At 44.8% G+C, this 17,680-nt stretch overlaps 1 protein-coding gene across 4 annotated transcripts; it reads left to right on the top strand.

The window, feature by feature from the left end:
• Positions 1 to 519: 519 nt before the first annotated feature.
• On the top strand, positions 520 to 15,900 carry CEP15 (centrosomal protein 15). 4 transcript variants are annotated; one of them, XM_088473462.1, is made up of 5 exons: positions 520 to 579; positions 2,617 to 2,687; positions 4,077 to 4,194; positions 11,745 to 11,819; positions 15,051 to 15,900. In XM_088473462.1, the coding sequence occupies exons 2-5, from the start codon at positions 2,635 to 2,637 to the stop codon at positions 15,243 to 15,245; spliced, it is 441 nt and encodes a 146-aa protein (XP_088329588.1). In that variant the 5' UTR covers positions 520 to 579; positions 2,617 to 2,634; the 3' UTR covers positions 15,246 to 15,900. The 4 variants fall into 4 exon arrangements, with proteins under 4 accessions (XP_088329588.1, XP_088329587.1, XP_088329586.1 ...); XM_088473461.1 differs by lacking the exon at positions 520 to 579 and adding an exon at positions 760 to 873; XM_088473460.1 differs by lacking the exon at positions 520 to 579 and adding an exon at positions 889 to 1,267.
• Positions 15,901 to 17,680: the final 1,780 nt, after the last annotated feature.

Raw genomic sequence — 17,680 nt, 5'->3', positions numbered from 1 at the left:
CTCCTTCAGCTGTAATGGAACTACACATCCCAGCATGCCCTGCTATAGTTTTGCTATTACGGCATGCTAAAACTGTGGCAGGGCATGCTAAGATGTGTAGTTCCACAACAGCTGGAGGATTGCATGTGAATACCCCTGCCAGTGTAACACGCCTCAGAATCTTGCGCAGTCTCCACTCTTCAGGTTAAGTACAGACTCATTTAATGCATCAAACTGTAAACCATGGCATAGGTTACTCATTACTTAAGAATCTTAATAATATATTATAGACTGGTGCCTTTTCCAATTTCCCCACATCTATACACAGCAACTGTCTGCAATGGCCAAGCAGGGACAGCTACTGCAACTTACCTGGCTGCGATTTCATTTTCCCATCAAATAGAAATGAACACGTGCTGCACAATAAGTGACACTAGAGGGCAGCAGCGCACAGCTATTTGCGTTACTCCCATGCCTTTTACAACTAACCACACACACAAACTGGTAGTGTCCTCATCACATGGAGCAGGTTGCCAAGTGACTCATAGCGATCGTGGTCTACAACAAAATGGCTGCCGCGGCTGGTTTGGAGATATACAAGTGAGAAATTAACTTTGCAAATGAGGAATCAGCTTTATTTACTATGCCTTCTAGCTTTATGTCATGAATGTCCAGCAAGAGGGCTGCACCGCGACAGGGGGACTGTGAAGTGTGAGGGACAAGAAGGCGCGCTCTTCTAGCTTTCTTTGTAACTTGTGCACCGCTTCCGGCTGGTTGCCTGGGGAACGGCTGTACACGGAAGTAGCGCTATGGAGACGTCAGAGGGAGATCCTGGGCCTGGCTGCTGGTGATTGACAGGTTGCTCTAGCTATACAACCAGGAAAAACTTGATTGGTGAGGTCCTATGAGGTTCTGCAGCATCCGAGGGACTGGACTGCGCGCACCACATCTACTCTAGTCCGACCTTATATCCTAGCGACCTCAGGCAGCCTGTGGCTCCCCAACTATTGTGGTACTACAAGTCCCAGCTTGACCTGCCAGGGAAAATTGGTTTTACGACAGATAGGTTGTTAGCCTAGTAAGCAAATATCTACAGCAATGGCAGCTTGGGCATTGCAAGGAGGTACTGGCAGAACATGCCCTACGCAGCCTGAGCTCTCATAGCGTGTGATGAGGTTAGCAATTCCTGAGTAAGGTCAGAGCTTGTGCAAGTGTGCGTGAGGCTGCGATGGTTCTCCATGTTACCGATGGTTTTGCAGTCTTGCTAAGGATTACGGATGTGTGTAAGGTAAGGTGGGCGTCCTTATGTTGCGCTGCGGCGGCATAGCGATCGCAATGGATTAGCATACTACCGCAGTGAGACTGCGTGCGTCATCGCTAATGCAATTGCAGTTGCGATCCGTAATGACTCGGGCCCATTGTTATGGTTTATCACAGGCTCCCTGATTTTGCAATTAGCCATCTATCTTCGCTGTGTGTTGTTTATGCAGCTTCATTTTGGTCGCTGACCAGTAATCTGTGGTATGACGATGCCATACTGGGATTTTGAAGATTGATGAATAAATGCTTATACTTTATATAATGTACACAGTATATAGGATGTTATAGTTGGTGAGCAGTGATGTCACTCCTCATTATGTAGGGTTTCTGTGATATACTTTATAACTTTATCAAAGGAGGTTCTCACATAGGTAAATTTCTTTGCTTCAATTCTGCGTTTTCACATTATAATTAAGGTTTCCCAATTTAACGGAAATAACCCCCACCCAATCTGAGGGCTCTCCTGGTATTTTCAATGAAGATCGAAGCGATCAAAATGTGCTGCCAGTCAAGGCAGCTGATGCTGTATGTATGTGCGCATGTTTGTTGAACGTATCTTGTATGTTTCCGTACTGCGCACGCTCCAAAACCGGACATATGCAAGTACAGGCAATGCAGAGTCATGCTCATTTCAGTTGCATCTCCACTTACGACTGAAGAGGCATAACCAGGGTGTAACTGGGTGTTCTCACTTAGGCAAGTTAGTGTTCATTCTAGCACCCTGCACCTGTCACAAGCCGTGCAGTTCCTCTTTCCTGCCTGGGGTGTCGCTCTCTGCTGCTTCTAGCAAACTCTAGTCTGTATCTCAGTAGTATGTTGCATCAGTTGAGTGTGCTAGAAGCACCAGAGTAGAGAGTAACACCCCAGGCAGGAAAGAGGAACTGTGCAGATTGTGACAGGTGCAGGGTGCTAGAGTAAACACTAGGCAAAGTTCGCAGTGTGTGCATAGGCGGGCTATACAGAGGTGGACGGAAGCGTGAGTTTGCCTGTATTCCAGCCTATCTTTAGTATAGGCTGGGGCAAGTGCCCACTAATGATGATGATGTTGATGAGTGGTAAATCAGGTTTACAAATAGAGCTTGGGTGCACCACAAGCTGCATACAACTCTGCATATAGGAGAATACACAGATTTATTTCCATGCATGCAATGTGGGGGCAGATACACGTAATTTACATCTAGCATTTCATCAGGACCTGAGTGCGTATCAGTTTATTTTTTTATTTTCAAAGACACGGTATACATAATGGTCATAGCCTAATCCTTTATGTCCATGGGCAAATTTATCTACATAACTCTGCTTTCCTCTTTTCTTAAGGGCGGCTGCAGAGAAAATATGACTCTGTACTCAGCCAGAGAGGAGGAGTTGGAACAGCTGCACAAAGCCATGTAAGTCCCTTGTCACATAGGACCACATGTAATAGTTAGTGGGTCTATGAAAGTGCAGATTTAAAGCAGAACTATTTATTAAGTAAAAAAAAAAAAAGCAGGTTGCTTTGGCTTCATAAACATCGCCGCTTTAAATCTGACTGCCAAGTCGCCGAAATCTCTGCACTTCCAAAAACCCGCTACCTACAGTATTCCATTTGGCCTATCATAGTGTTGTATCTGACACCGGCACTCTGTCATAGTTACAGCGCTGCAGACATATGCTGCGAGTGCATCAGATGTGCTTCTCTTTGCGTGTCGCTGTAGCACATACAGTGTAATATCTGGGGAAGTGTTACACAGTAATATAAAGCGAGAAGACAATATGTGAAGGTTGGGATTTTCAATATGAACAGCAGCTCAAAAGGAAATTGATGTTAATTAAAATAAAGAAATATACTAAACCGTTCCAAAACCATCATAGTAAAATAGTACACACATATACATAAACTGAGGAATCCCATATAGGGGCTTATGTTACAGGCTGCAAGCTCAAGCTTGATTCTGGCCAGTCTGCCGGTATTATTAAGACCGCAATCATTTAAAAGGCAAAAACCAAATCTCCCCTGAGATCTAGTACCACTGGAGTATATAATCCTTATTACCTTATGTAGTGTGCATACAGAACAATAAATCAATCACAGAATATAACAGAAATCTTATGGCTGGTACACACTAGACGACATGTCGGCAACATCGCTTAGTGTGTACATTCAATGGTGCTGACTATGCGCGCACCCACGCATCGTCTACAACATCGCCTGTGGGACCTGCATGACGGGCAACATCGTCAGCGAGGGCCATGCTGCTCCCGACATTGGCAAGTGTGTATGTACTTGCCGATGCCGGGACTCCCGTCGGATGACTAATCGGCTGGGTACGCATCATTAAATATGGCTACAGAGGAGGCAGGAAAAGACCACGTTATTGTAACAAGGAGCAATAAAGTTTGTTGAAGTAAGCCATGTTCTGGCACTTTCTCTTTTTCAAAGCACCTTCATCGCTTTGGGACATAATAAAAAAGCTGATGATGATATTCCTAGGCCAGAGGTTCCCAAACTCCGCCATTACAGTCCAGGCTTTAAGGATATCCATTCTTGAGCTTACTGTAATTAGTACCTCAGTCAATTTGAATTAACTATCTGGACTCAAGTATGGATATTCTTAAAACCTGGACTGTAATGGCGGAGTTTGGGAACCTCTGACCTAGGTAATAGCAGCATTGGTTCCTGTTTTTAGTTCCGTTATATAATCCAGATTGTATTTTTCTTGTCTCGTGGCTCCTGAAACATACCTATGCCATAGCCAGGAAAAGTAACCCCTATATACCACTGTATGTATTTTACTTAGAATTGAAGATAAACATAAACTCTATGAGGAGATGAAGATTCATGACGGGCAGCAACTGATTGAGCCATACGGCCGAGCATCAGAGGCAGCACATAGGAGGAACCAGGCTCTTCTAGAAGTAAGTGACATGAAAAGTCCAAACCTAGAGATTTGGTTATTAGTTCACATTTACAAAAGCCTCACCTATACACTACAGCAGAGGCGTTTCTTCCTCCAGGAGACAGGAAAGGAATGGCGCACTTGCGTACTAGGGTTGATTCTAATGCACCTGTATCTGCTTTTCCATATGACACGGATGCATGCTCACTAGTTTACGCTAATGTGAGAAATACTGAAAGTCTGTGCGGCTGCACGTGGAAGCTAGAAGGGACAGTTAGGGTTAGGCACTTACCGGAGGGTTAGGAACTTACCGGAGGGTTAGGCACTAGAAAGGACAGTTAGGGTTAGGCACTTACCGGAGGGTTAGGCACTAGAAAGGACAATTAGGGTTAGGCACTTACCGGAGGGTTAGGGTTAGGCACTAGAAAGGACAGTTAGGGTTAGGCACTTACCGGAGGGTTAGGGTTAGGCACTAGAAAGGACAGTTAGGGTTAGGCACTTACCGGAGGGTTAGGGTTAGGCACTAGAAAGGACAGTTAGGGTTAGGCACTTATCAGAGTGTTAAGGTGCGTACACACTGGGCGATAAAGTGGACGACTGAACGATAACGTTATCGTTCAGTCGTCCACTTTATCGTCCATTTTTAAGCCCAAAAAGATGAATGATGACGACGACGGGCGTTCCCGCGGGTCGTTCGTCATCATCGTTCATCGGGCTGACATGCAGGCCAACCTGACGATCTCGTCAGGTTGCTGCATGTCAGGGAATGGGGGAGAGAGCCCGGCGCTGAACGATATCGTTAATGATATCGTTCAGCGGCTGTGCTCAATGTCATGAACGACATTGAGCACAGCCTGCCGGGGACAACACTACACAATATCGCTCAGGGAGCATATCGTGTAGTGTGTATGCACCTTTAGTGTTAGGCACTAGAAAGGACAATTAGGGTTAGGCACTAGAAAGGACAATTAGGGTTAGGCACTTACCAGAGGGTTAGGGTTAGGCACTAGAAGGGACAGTTAGGGTTAGGCACTTACCGGAGGGTTAGGGTTAGGCACTAGAAAGGACAGTTAGGGTTAGGCACTTATCGGAGGGTTAGTGTTAGGCACTAGAAAGGACAATTAGGGTTAGGCACTTACCGGAGGGTTAGGGTTAGGAACTAGAAAGGACACTAAAGCTGGCCACACACTAGACCAACTTACATCCAACCAGCCAACTAGTTGATTGGTTGGAATGAAAACCTGGTAAGGGATGAAAGCAAATGACAATCAGCAATTTGCTTCCAAACACCGGAAAGTGGACAAAAACTGATGTTTGAACAAACTGTTTAGATCAAACATTTAACAAACTTGTCTGACGACCATTTTCTAGCATTTAGGAGCAAATTGCTGATCGTCATTTACTCCCATTCCTTCCCAGATTTTCATTCCAACCAATCAACAAGTTGGCTGGTTGGATGTAAGTTGGTCTAGTGTGTGGCCCGCTTTAGGGTTAGGCACTTACCGAAGGGTTAGGGTTAGGCACTAGAAGGGACAGTTAGGGTTAGGTACTTACTGGAGGGTTAGGTTTAGGCACTAGAAGGTACAGTTAGGGTTAGGTACTTACCGGAGGGTTAGGGTAAGGCACTAGAAAGGACAGTTAGGGTTAGGCACTTACCGGAGGGTTAGGGTTAGGCACTAGAAAGGACAGTTAGGGTTAGGCACTTACCGGAGGGTTAGGGTTAGGCACTAGAAAGGACAGTTAGGGTTAGGCACTTATCGGAGGGTTAGGGTTAGGCACTAGAAAGGACAGTTAGGGTTAGGCACTTATCGGAGGGTTAGTGTTAGGCACTAGAAAGGACAATTAGGGTTAGGCACTTACCGGAGGGTTAGGCACTAGAAAGGACAATTAGGGTTAGGCACTTACCAGAGGGTTAGGGTTAGGCACTGGAAGGGACAGTTATGGTTAGGCACTTACCGGAGGGTTAGGGTTAGGAACTAGAAAGGACACTAAAGCTGGCCACACACTAGACCAACTTACATCCAACCAGCCAACTAGTTGATTGGTTGGAATGAAAACCTGGTAAGGGATGAAAGCAAATGACAATCAGCAATTTGCTTCCAAACACCGGAAAGTGGACAAAAACTGATGTTTGAACAAACTGTTTAGATCAAACATTTAACAAACTTGTCTGACGACCATTTTCTAGCATTTAGGAGCAAATTGCTGATCGTCATTTACTCCCATTCCTTCCCAGATTTTCATTCCAACCAATCAACAAGTTGGCTGGTTGGATGTAAGTTGGTCTAGTGTGTGGCCCGCTTTAGGGTTAGGCACTTACTGAAGGGTTAGGGTTAGGCACTAGAAGGGACAGTTAGGGTTAGGTACTTACTGGAGGGTTAGGGTAAGGCACTAGAAAGGACAGTTAGGGTTAGGCACTTACCGGAGGGTTAGGGTTAGGCACTAGAAAGGACAATTAGGGTTAGGCACTTACCAGAGGGTTAGGTTTAGGCACTAGAAGGTACAGTTAGGGTTAGGTACTTACCGGAGGGTTAGGGTAAGGCACTAGAAAGGACAGTTAGGGTTAGGCACTTACCGGAGGGTTAGGGTTAGGCACTAAAAAGGACAGTTGAGGTTAGGGACTTACCGGAGGTTTTGGGTTAGGCACTAGAAGGAACAGTTAGGGTTAGGCACCAGGAAGGTGGGTTATGTTTAGGCAAGAGGTTCCCAAGCTCCTCAAGGCTCCCCAACAGTTCAAGATATCTCTAAAACCTGAACTGTTGGGAACCTCTGGTTTAGGTACTAGAAGGGATAGTTAGGGTTAGGCACTTACCCCAGCGGTTTGCGTTAGGCACCAGGAGGGAGGGTTAGGGTGAAGATTAGGAGTAGGATTGACCCTGTTGACTTTTATCTTTGTCTACATTTTTCTGTGCCAACCTTTTGTCTCTGTCGACCTATTGTCTAACATCTGTTGTCTATAAGGACATTGTCTATCTAATCACTGTCTATCTATAATACCAAACCCAAATGAGACCCGTCAGTGTTCTCCCCAGAAAATTTTTCCAGCCGGGTGGCATCGAGAAGTAGCCGGGTAGGGGGGGCCTTCGCAAAAATAATAAGATGTTTGAAATCCTGACCTTATAATGATTTAAACTTGGGGTACTCTCCCCGGCCCCTATATGCTGCAATGCAAAATGATGGGCACTCGCACCCTACGGCACAAACAATTGAATCGTTCCTGCCCACTTTAGACTAATTGAATTCCCCCTCAAATAGTTTTTTTTAGTAGAGTATCTAAACTATTTGATTGTCCTTTGCATATCCTGTCCTAGCTAATTCAGTAGGTGGAGTAGGTCCAATCTGCAATAGCTGACCAGTCCCTGTGAGTCTGTGGAGTGACAGGCATAGAATGTGTCATCCAGGGGTGTTTCTAGAGCGGAGGGGGACAGTGTGCAGTCTCCGACACGGGCCCCCTCCTCTCCACCCGGCGGCCGGCAGCGCACTGAGCTTATAGACTCTGGGCACTAGAGTGTGCCCCGAGTCTATAGTGTATGCACAGGTCACCGGGAAAATGGCCACGGCGGCCATTTTCCCTGTACTGCGTATGCGCAAATGACGGGAAAATGGCCGCCACGGCCATTTTCCAGTCGTATTACAGTGCCGGACCCCCACGCCGACGTGGGACTCCGGAGAGGTAAGTAATATTATGGGTGTGCGGTGCGGGGCCCCCCTGAACCCAGAGGCCCGTGTTCCCCGCACACCCTGCACCCATTATAGATACGCCCCTGGTATCATCCATGTGCTAATGCTTGTTTAGCTCTTCACTTAGGAGCATATAGTTGCTGCACCTCTTGGAAATGCACTAATGCATTGACTCCATTACTGGCTGCTCCTCCCATTATATGCAGATTACAGTGTTTATTGGGGGTGGAGAGGATTTATCAGATGTTCTATTACTGGAAAAAGAACTGGCTCAGTAACCTACCTGCTAATGAACCACTGCAACTCCCTCCCGCCCCAATGCACCGCGTCCCGGTGTCCAGAACCCTTATTGCCAGAGGACACAGATGCCAGACGTACTGAGATGTGACATCGGCGCAGCTCGGCATCACATCCGGCATCTGTGTTCGTGGCAACAAGGGCACGTTAAGAGTGACCGGGCAACAGGGGACGCGGCACATTGGGGCAGGAGGCAATGTCGGGCAGTAATTTGTACAGGGACACGGCGCATTGGAGCGAGGGGAAGTGCCGGGCGGTAGGCTGTTTCTGCCAGGTGATGTGCTTGCACAATACAGCCTGGGGAGAACACTGCCCGTGTGCAATGCCACTTATCTCTAGGAAATACCTGAAAGATTTCCCAGCTTCTCTCATTTGTATCAGCAACATTGTCTCTATATTGCTTTACCTGCTAACCAGATAATCCTATCCCACACTGAGGAGTTCTAACAGGAGCCAAACAGGCTGTCTGTACCCAGATTATCAACCTACTGTACAAATGACCAGTGGATATAGCACTGACTTAAAGCTTTGCTCATGTAAATGCCATTACCCAGCAATCCACTCACCAGAATACCAATGGTTTATTCTCATTGTTTCAGAGAGTTTTTAGTGCTTTGTATATGGCACACTATATATGCTATCTGTAGATGTTTGTGTCTTATTGTGATAGAAGAGTGAGATACACCAGCAGTGTGTCTGCAGAAGGGAATTAGCATGTGGGTTTTGCTCATTGACAGGATGCATTGCTAGAATTTGTTTTCTGCCAAGGGGTATATTGATTGCTGATCTGGAGCCAGCAAGACAGCTACTTGGACAACTATCGTATGTCCCAGACTAAAGATAGGCACACATAGCGAGCCAATTGTTTCCTTGCCAACTATCTGTTCATCGGTCACATCAGTCTCAAATTGGACAAAGGGTGATGTGAATGTGACGGTGGTCACCCATTTGAATGCCTACAGTATGTGAGTATCATTTATTATCAACTGCTACACCACGTCTTTGTACACAAATGCACGCACATACACACACATACACGCACATACACACACATACACACACATGACTTAAAATGTGTAGACAAATTTAGAGTTTGGAGAGCGATGTGTCTTAGCTCAACTCTTTATTGCACTGTGAAAAATAAAACTGCCTAGTACTTGTGTACTGCGGCAGAAGCAGACAGTATTTTCTCTGCTTGCAGACTTTGATGCATTTGTACCCGTTGCATTGCCATATGCTTTGTCCAAGTACAGCCTGCACCCTCTCACTGGAATTTCTTCTAACTCTAAATTATGCCCTGTGTGGGCAATCAGATAAAACTATATTAAACGATGAGATCACTTCATATCTTCTGTCTATTCCAATATTGTTTGACGCAGTTCAGACAATCTCTGTTCAATAGTATACTCTGAGGGACATTTATAAAAACGATGCATGCAAGTTTTTCAAACTGTAGTATATAGCGGCGTGTGCTTGTCCCCCATCTCCTCAATCCCAGCCACTGATGATTGCACCAGAGTTTACTTTGTGGAGTCAAAAGAGAGTGCGGCTAAATTTTCAGAGCAGTAAACAATAGCGGAACTTGATAGCCATCGCGGCAAGGTCTCCTCCAAGGCACCTCACCACATTGCTTACTGTCCTGGATGACCGTGGGACCTGCTTTACCATCCTGGATGAACGTGGGACCTGCTTTACCGTCCAGGATGACCATGGGACCTGCTTTACCATCCTGGATGACCATGGGACCTGCTTTACCATCCTGGATGACCATGGGACCTGCTTTACCATCCTGGATGACCATGGGACCTGCTTTACCATACTGGATGACCATGGGACCTGCTTTACCATCCTGGATGACCGTGGGACCTGCTTTACCATACTGGATGACCGTGGGACCTGCTTTACCATCCTGGATGACTGTGGGACCTGCTTTACCATACCGGATGACCGTGGGACCTGCTTTACCATCCTGGATGACCGTGGGACCTGCTTTACCATCCTGGATGACTGTGGGACCTGCTTTACCATACCGGATGACCGTGGGACCTGCTTTACCATCCTGGATGACCATGGGACCTGCTTTACCATCCTGGATGACCATGGGACCTGCTTTACCATCCTGGATGACTGTGGGACCTGCTTTACCATCCTGGATGACTGTGGGACCTGCTTTACCATACCGGATGACCGTGGGACCTGCTTTACCATACCGGATGACCGTGGGACCTGCTTTTGAAGTACAATAGGGGGGTGAGGATGCATAGTGTAAATGGCAGTGTGCTACCTCTCTAATGCTACAGGCAGCACATGGCCCAGACTACAAAAGCTGGAGAGTTACACCATAGTTTCTGAGTTAACCCAAAAAAAACAGATGGACCAACAAAAATTCCAGAAATGGCTAATTCGGTCTAAGTACCCTATAAACTATATATCTAAGTAGAAAACGACTAAAATTTTAAAAATGACAGACAATTCCAATTTTAGTTATATGTATCGATATGTACAGTATGTTGTTATTTGAGCAACTTGGGTGTACACGATTATATTCTCCCTAAATACACTTTTAATGGATTTTCCATTTGAGTGCAGATACCACAGTTTGTGTCCCTGTGGACTGCAGGGGTCCATAGCTACGTGTGGCTAACTCTCCGTGATATATAGCTAGATATAAAAACAACATTATACATTATAAAGAATCCATTCAAAAAATTGAATAGCAACTAGAATTATAAAAAACAAAAATAAAAACAGTTGGTGGTGTTCTGTTGGTTAATGTGAGAAAATTGTACTTACTATGGATGCAACCATTTAGAGGGGTCCATAGGAGTCGGCAATGGCCGAAACCGCACACCTCTCTGTTTGTCCTACCACTTGATCTGTCTGAAAGAGACCAGGCAGTTGGGGATTGGTATGAAATACAGCCACATACGGCAACAGAAGATCCCGACAGGTAAGTGTTTTTTTACTATTACTAACCCTCTCCCCCCCGTAACCCTAATCCTCCCTTAGGGGTGTCTAACCCTAACCTCCCCCCTAAGTGCTTAACCGTAACCCACCCTGTAAGTGCCTAAACGTGACCCCCCCCCCCTTCCCCGCAGCCTAAACCTAACGCTCCCGGGAGTGCCTAACCCTAACCCCCTAGCTTAACCCTCCCGGGGGGTGCCTAACTCTTAGTCCACCCGGGAGCCCCTAACCTAACCCTCCCCCCCGCGGCTGTCCGCTCCCGCCGCCCGGCTTACCTTTGTTCGCTATGTCTGGAGTCGGGCTCCCGGCGTAGGGATAATGATAGGTGTCAGGATTTCTGACGCCTGTTATTAGACCCCTGCCAGGATTAGACAGTCGGGAAGGTGGCGGTCGGCATTTCGACCGTCGGCTTCCTGACTGCATCCCGGCAGTTGTTGACTCCCCTTCCCTATGTGTTCACACCTGCTCTATTTGAGACAACAGAGGTAAGAGGAAGAGGACTATAGTTTGGGAGGAATTATCCAGTAAATGAGAGAGTGTTTAGGAAACATCTGAAATCGCTTAATTCAGGAACATAAAACGTTGTGACTAGATTGGTTTTCTATGCAATGTCTCCTTCTCTTACAGGATTTGCAAAGAGCTGAGAAAAATCTAAAACGAAGATCACAAGTCAGCCCTGATCGCGGTGTTGTTAAGCTGGAGGTTGGTATTCATGGCAGGCAGGATTGCCTTAATAAACTCAATTACTAAACTGAAAATACATATCTACATACCTAATACACCAGATAATGCAGGTTCCTGATCACAGGTTGGTTTTATACAATTGTTAATGTTTGCTCCCTTACAATTAACATATAAAAGTTTAGAGTCCTGTTTTAGCTTGTATAGTGTTTCTGATTTAACCAGATACTATAAAGAAGTTAAAGTCCCTTGCATTGGGCTCGCATTAGAGTGTGTCTGGGTACACCCAGAACATCCCGTGCTATGAGTGTGGCCAGGGGTCTCTATTCCTTGATCTATAAAACATTTTACCCTTTGTCAACTTTCATTCAATTTAACTCATACAAAATATGCATCCAGTAGATTTTCTTATATGTCTGAATGATCTTCATCATCACTTACGTCATGTGATTACTGGTTGTTCGTTTAGTAAATGGAAAAGGTGCTAATTCATTTGGTTCAGTTATGAGTGAGGTGGTAATGTGCTATGGAGAGAATGAAAAAATGAATAGAACAATCTGATGGAGAGCTGACAGGTCATATAGTGAATACTCCTTTTCATTGCAGATAATGTTTTGAAATAAGCCGTCTATCTTGTGGTTCTTTTTTTCCCCAACACGTTTCATCTCATTAGGCTTCCTCATGGGTTGTGGATAACATGACTTTCCATGTTCTGTTTTAAGTAACCATTTCCTTAGTTGAATAATGGTCACTAACTCTTGTGAGTCCGTCTCTAATGGAGCCCATCCATCAGCGATGGATTGCCGCGATGCGGCTACCCGGCATCGTGGGATCGCAGAAATCCAACATGTTAGATTTTCCCGATTTGACGATCGCCATCAAAAAATTATCGCGATTGTCAAATCGCCGACATTTAACATGGAAAATGTCTGCGATCCGGCGACGGATCACAGAGCATCGATGGCGGGAGGTCGGCGTTTCCATCGCATCGCCGGATCGCAAAATCCGGCGTCTGATGTATGGGCACCTTAACAAGAGAATGTGTAGATTGGCCACTGAGGTAGTCCATGTGGCTGCCGTTTATTAGTAGTAAATATGTGTTTTCTATTTAAGTTTAGCAACTTGTCTTACTATAATATATCCTATGATATCTGCTGAAAGCTCTATATCCATTCCTGTCATGGGTCTCTTTTGATCTCTACTTTCAAGCTCATCAACACCTGGCCAGCCTCCCTTATTTCAATGCGTGTGATATGTGGTAGTCGTAATGTCGACATGGTCAAAATGTTGACATTGATGAAATGTCGACATGTTAGAATGTCCCTAGTGGCCCAGCTGTGACTTATCTGCTCCTGGTGGCTGCAGCAGCCCTAGCCCTGCTTCCAAGTTTCTGATCAGACCTCCAATCCTCCAGGATTCCGGTAGTATACCCTAACCCTCCATCTAGTGCATAACCTTAACCCCCCCCCCCCTTCCCCCGCAGTCTAGCCCTAACCGTTCCACCCACAGGTATCAGGGGCTAGATTTCAGGAGACCGGATAGAGCCAGGGAGAGGGTCAGTATGCCAGAGTGGAGAGAGGAAAGACATCTGGAAAAGGGTGGGGAAGGTGCCAGGAGAGGATCCCAGGGGTGTGGTCTGGGTGCCTGTGGAGAGAATAGGGTGTGTCTGGTGATACTGGAGAAGTCGGTACCAGTGAGATAGTAGAGGCATATACACCATTCAGTGGCACTCCTACTTACTAGAGTGCAGTGCTGCAGGATGGCTTCTGAGCAGTTCTTGTCAAAGCTATAGTGAACTTGAAGCCTATGTCATGGTCTTTAAAGCCCTGGCAGAGCATCACCCATCAGCTTCTAGCATAGCAGCAATAGAAGCCGGGCGCAGAGCAGCAATAGGCCTGGGGGCTGGTACAAGAACAGTTTTGAGTCATAGTGAGTACTCAAGTTTTGATTGGCTGATGGAGACGTGTTCTGTGCTGGCATGGGAAGCCGTATGATGTAGATTGTGGGGTTTCGAGTATTAACAGTAGAGCAATGAAGGCCCTCATGGTCCAGTCATCTTCCACACTAAATTCAGCCTTGTTACTGACACAACCTTGTCATGGCGTTCACAACGTCCCTTTCCTTGTAGCTTGCTTGCCGCCACCCCTCTTAAGGTTGGAGTTATTGTAGACCATGTAATGTCACTGTTTATGGAAATGTTTCATGTATCTTAATGTTTGGATTAATTCTTAAAAATAATACAGTATAGGGTTTCCAGTAATTGTGATTGTACAGACAACCCAACCTTACAAATAAACCACCCAGTCTACTCTATTCAGTACAGTAATGTCTCACGCCATCAAACATAAAAGCATCGATATAGAAACATCGTACAAAACATCAGCAAGTCATTAACAGTTTAAAAATTAAACGTTTAATGCTCGATTATAATCATCGCCACGAATTCCATAGAAATCGCACAAATAAAACATAATAACAAATCATACAAAGTACAAGTATACTGTATATTGTAGATGCATGATTAAAAGTAGCACATATACCAGTACAAATGAAGTCACACAAATACAAGTTAAAGATAAAAGCCTAACGTACATTTGAAGTAGACATAGGGCAACATCGTGAGAGCTTACAGTCTACTCCTTGTTCTTTCTTTGAACTGTATATGTTTGTATTGATCTCCAGTTATAGTTACTGGCCTCTAACCTGATTTATTATTCTTATCATACTTGTAACTCTGGGGGCTTTGAAGAACCTTGGACTATTGGGCTAATCCGAAATGAAGCATTCTAGTAGTACAATTACACTGCTTGTGTTCAGCTAGTAGTTGCTCAGGGGTGATAAACAGTGAGAGCAATGTGGGAATATTGGGTGAGGAATGGTATTTGGCAGGTCTGTGCGAGCTGTTCCCCAATTATTTTACAGACCATGGTGTACTGTATTATGCTTACTGTATATGGCATCAGACGTCTCTCTGGTACATAGCTTGTACAATGTTATAAGGGGAGGCTGGTGTGCGTCTACACTATCTGTAAGGCACCGGTTGCCCCGGATCGGCGAACTGGAAACTGTTGCAGCTGTCTATTTAGAATGGTAAGTATTGGAAAATTATATTCAATGAAAAAAAAATCTGTGTCTGCATTCCCTTAAATTTTCTATAACTGCAAGTAACTAGGGTAATGAAGAGTGTGCTGGAACAAACAGCGTGTTAATTCGAGCAGTAGATGTTCACAGCCATTTTGCTATGTATTTCAGAATCAATACTGGGCTTCGGTGGAAGAAGAACTCCCTAAATGGGAACAGTTCCTTTTAGGAAAAGCTCAGTTGCCTTTTGGTATGAAACAAATCTCACAGCCAAAACGGAAGCTGAAACATTCCCAAACTCTGCAAACACCAAAGAGAAAGAACTTGCCCCCTTCTGGCTTCAATTCAAACACCTTCCCCAAGTAGCCACAGTTACTGGCAGACTGTATATAAACTAGGTATATAACAATATGGCTTTCATTCATCAGAAACTTCTATCCTGGGAGTCCCCTTCCTGGCGGCTGTAGTGAGTGACCCACAGTTACAGCAATTCCCATACCGGTCGGCAACCGATAATCTGGATGTTGAACTATAAAACTCAGCATGCCATAGCTGAATTATAAAGACTTAAGTATCAAGGTAAAGGACAAAGGTCTCACCATATATTGGTATAGAACATTTTAACAATTAACCGGAAACAATGTTTTTTTTTTTTTGTGTATTTTATATTTTATTTTTTTTCAAAAACTTTTATTAGTTTTATTAATAGAAAATAAAACAAATACTCGGCAGGTGCGGGAATGACACTTGGGGGGAAAAGGACAGAAAATGTCACTTGGTAACATTTAGATACGTACTTTAATTATCTCTGTTAACAAGAAATGGGAACATCTCCGAAACTTTTTTAATGCTGAAACCAGATTTCCACTTGATAAGTGCGAAGAAATATGCTGGCATTATATAAATAAATGTTTATAGACTCCTATTTATATTCTGTTTCAGTAGGTGATTATTAATGTTTGGTTACCTTATTATTCTATAACGTCTGAAATGTCAGTGATGTTGATTATAAGAATAAAGAGTAATCCCTATGTATGCATAAGTAATCTCTATACTTTTTTCTTCGTTCCACCTATGTTGCAGAGGGCTGATTGTCTACAAGAGATCATCTACAGCTTTTATACCATGTGCTTGAACAATTATATATTTTTAGTGGAGTACTAAGATTCCATGATGGCCACCAGATGTCATTGCAGCATTCAACAGATTCAACATTTGCTAGGCCAAATAACTGTTTAATAAACACGTATTAATAATGACTAGCAAATGGAAGAAAATGAAACAGCTTTATTTGTGGTGTCAAATGAAAAGGGGATTGATACTAGAAAAAAAAAATAAAATTGAGAGTAACCAAAACGGAGAAAAAAAAAATTAATTGGTGTCAATTTTTCCTAAAATGCTAAATCTGAAATCTGGAGATAAGAGAGGGACAGGGTTGTCATTCAATGAGAGTTTAATTTACGCTGACACAGAAACAGGGACATTTGGTCGACACGCCCTAATTCATCAAATGTATGAAAGGGTGTTAGATCGCTGGTACTGGCTATATACAATAGGAACATTACTAAACATGAAAGGAAATATATGTCTGATAAACTCTTCAAAACATTGGTATGTAAACAAATCTATGACCTAAACATGAGGCTATAAGGGCTCTCATTTTCCCCAAATTACAGACTCATGTTATACAGATGGGCATCTATACTGAGAGTGCGTTTCTGGAACAGCGAATTTAGCTGGCAGATGCCGACAGACTATATAAATGACTGTTAATAAATATATGTACATACCGCCACCCCCATACTTGACTGTTGGGAACGTGTTTGCTGAGGGATGGAGCCAAAAAGTTTATTTTTTGTTTCATCTGACTCCAAAACCTTATCCTACATTTTAGCTGGGTCACTGATGTTTTCTGACGTGCTTTTTCTTCTGTGACTGCTTCTGTTTGGGCACCCTCTAATACAGGCCGGTTGTATGCAGAACTCTTGATTTGGGTGACTGGTGTCATATCGTTCCAGTCCATCGCTCCAGTCTCAGCCACTGAACTCTGTAGCTCCTTGTTTGGAACAATCTGTGTAAGTATCATTTGTATTACAGACACAGCTGATGACTTTTTAGGGGGTTGAATATATTTGCAAGCCACTGTATTCCATTTATATTTATATATTAATTGTGATAGATATGAATAGGTATTAGATAGATGGAAGGAGGGTGTGGCTAGCAGACCGAAATACTGAATATCTTAATACTGACGCCGGAATACAGACAGACTCCAGCACAAACGAGGAAAGTCGGGGGCGTCATAGCCGTTAGCCGCGCCGGAGGGGGGGAGTGTTAGGTATAGGCAGCATAGTGGAGTTAGCGTTTAGGGTTAGGCACTAAGGGGGGAGACTTAGGTTTAGGCACTATCGGGGAGGGTTAGGCTACAAGAAGGGAGGGTTAGCGGTAGAAGGGGGGAGGGTAAGTATACTTACCTGCCCCTGTTGGGATGCCGCTGTCTATATTTTGACAAGAGGCATCCCGACTGCCCAGGGCTGGCTCTAGGGGTGTTTGACCAGTGCGGTCGAACAGGGGCACCACCCATAGAGGGCGCACCCCTCCCCAACATCCCGATTTCAGCAGGACAGTACTGTCCCGCTGTTCCAACGGTGGGCCGAAGTGGCCCGTGGGTGGTCAAATCGAGAGGTTGAGGACCCACACTGCCACAGCTGTGCGGCGGTACTGGAGTCTGAATGGATGCTGCTCGCATGTGTGCGGCATCCATTCAGTGACAGGAGAGGGCTGGCTGGGGGAAGCCTAGC

This window comes from Taudactylus pleione, unplaced genomic scaffold, assembly GCF_031769625.1.
Source record: "Taudactylus pleione unplaced genomic scaffold, aTauple2 ptg000135l, whole genome shotgun sequence".
NCBI lineage: Eukaryota > Metazoa > Chordata > Amphibia > Anura > Myobatrachidae > Taudactylus > Taudactylus pleione.
Note: the sequence above shows the minus strand (reverse complement) of the source record. Positions and strands in the feature narration are given on the sequence as shown.

What these genes read in the sequence shown, in the direction of transcription:
- CEP15 (XM_088473460.1), top strand. Translation starts at nt 1,208, where the DNA reads ATGGTTCTCCATGTTACCGATGGTTTTGCAGTCTTGCTAAGGATTACG. An exon ending in GGATTACGGATGTGTGTAAG is followed by an intron (nt 1,268 to 2,616) that starts GTAAGGTGGGCG and finishes TCTTTTCTTAAG; the next exon opens with GGCGGCTGCAGAGAAAATAT. An exon ending in GGAACCAGGCTCTTCTAGAA is followed by an intron (nt 4,195 to 11,744) that starts GTAAGTGACATG and finishes CTTCTCTTACAG; the next exon opens with GATTTGCAAAGAGCTGAGAA.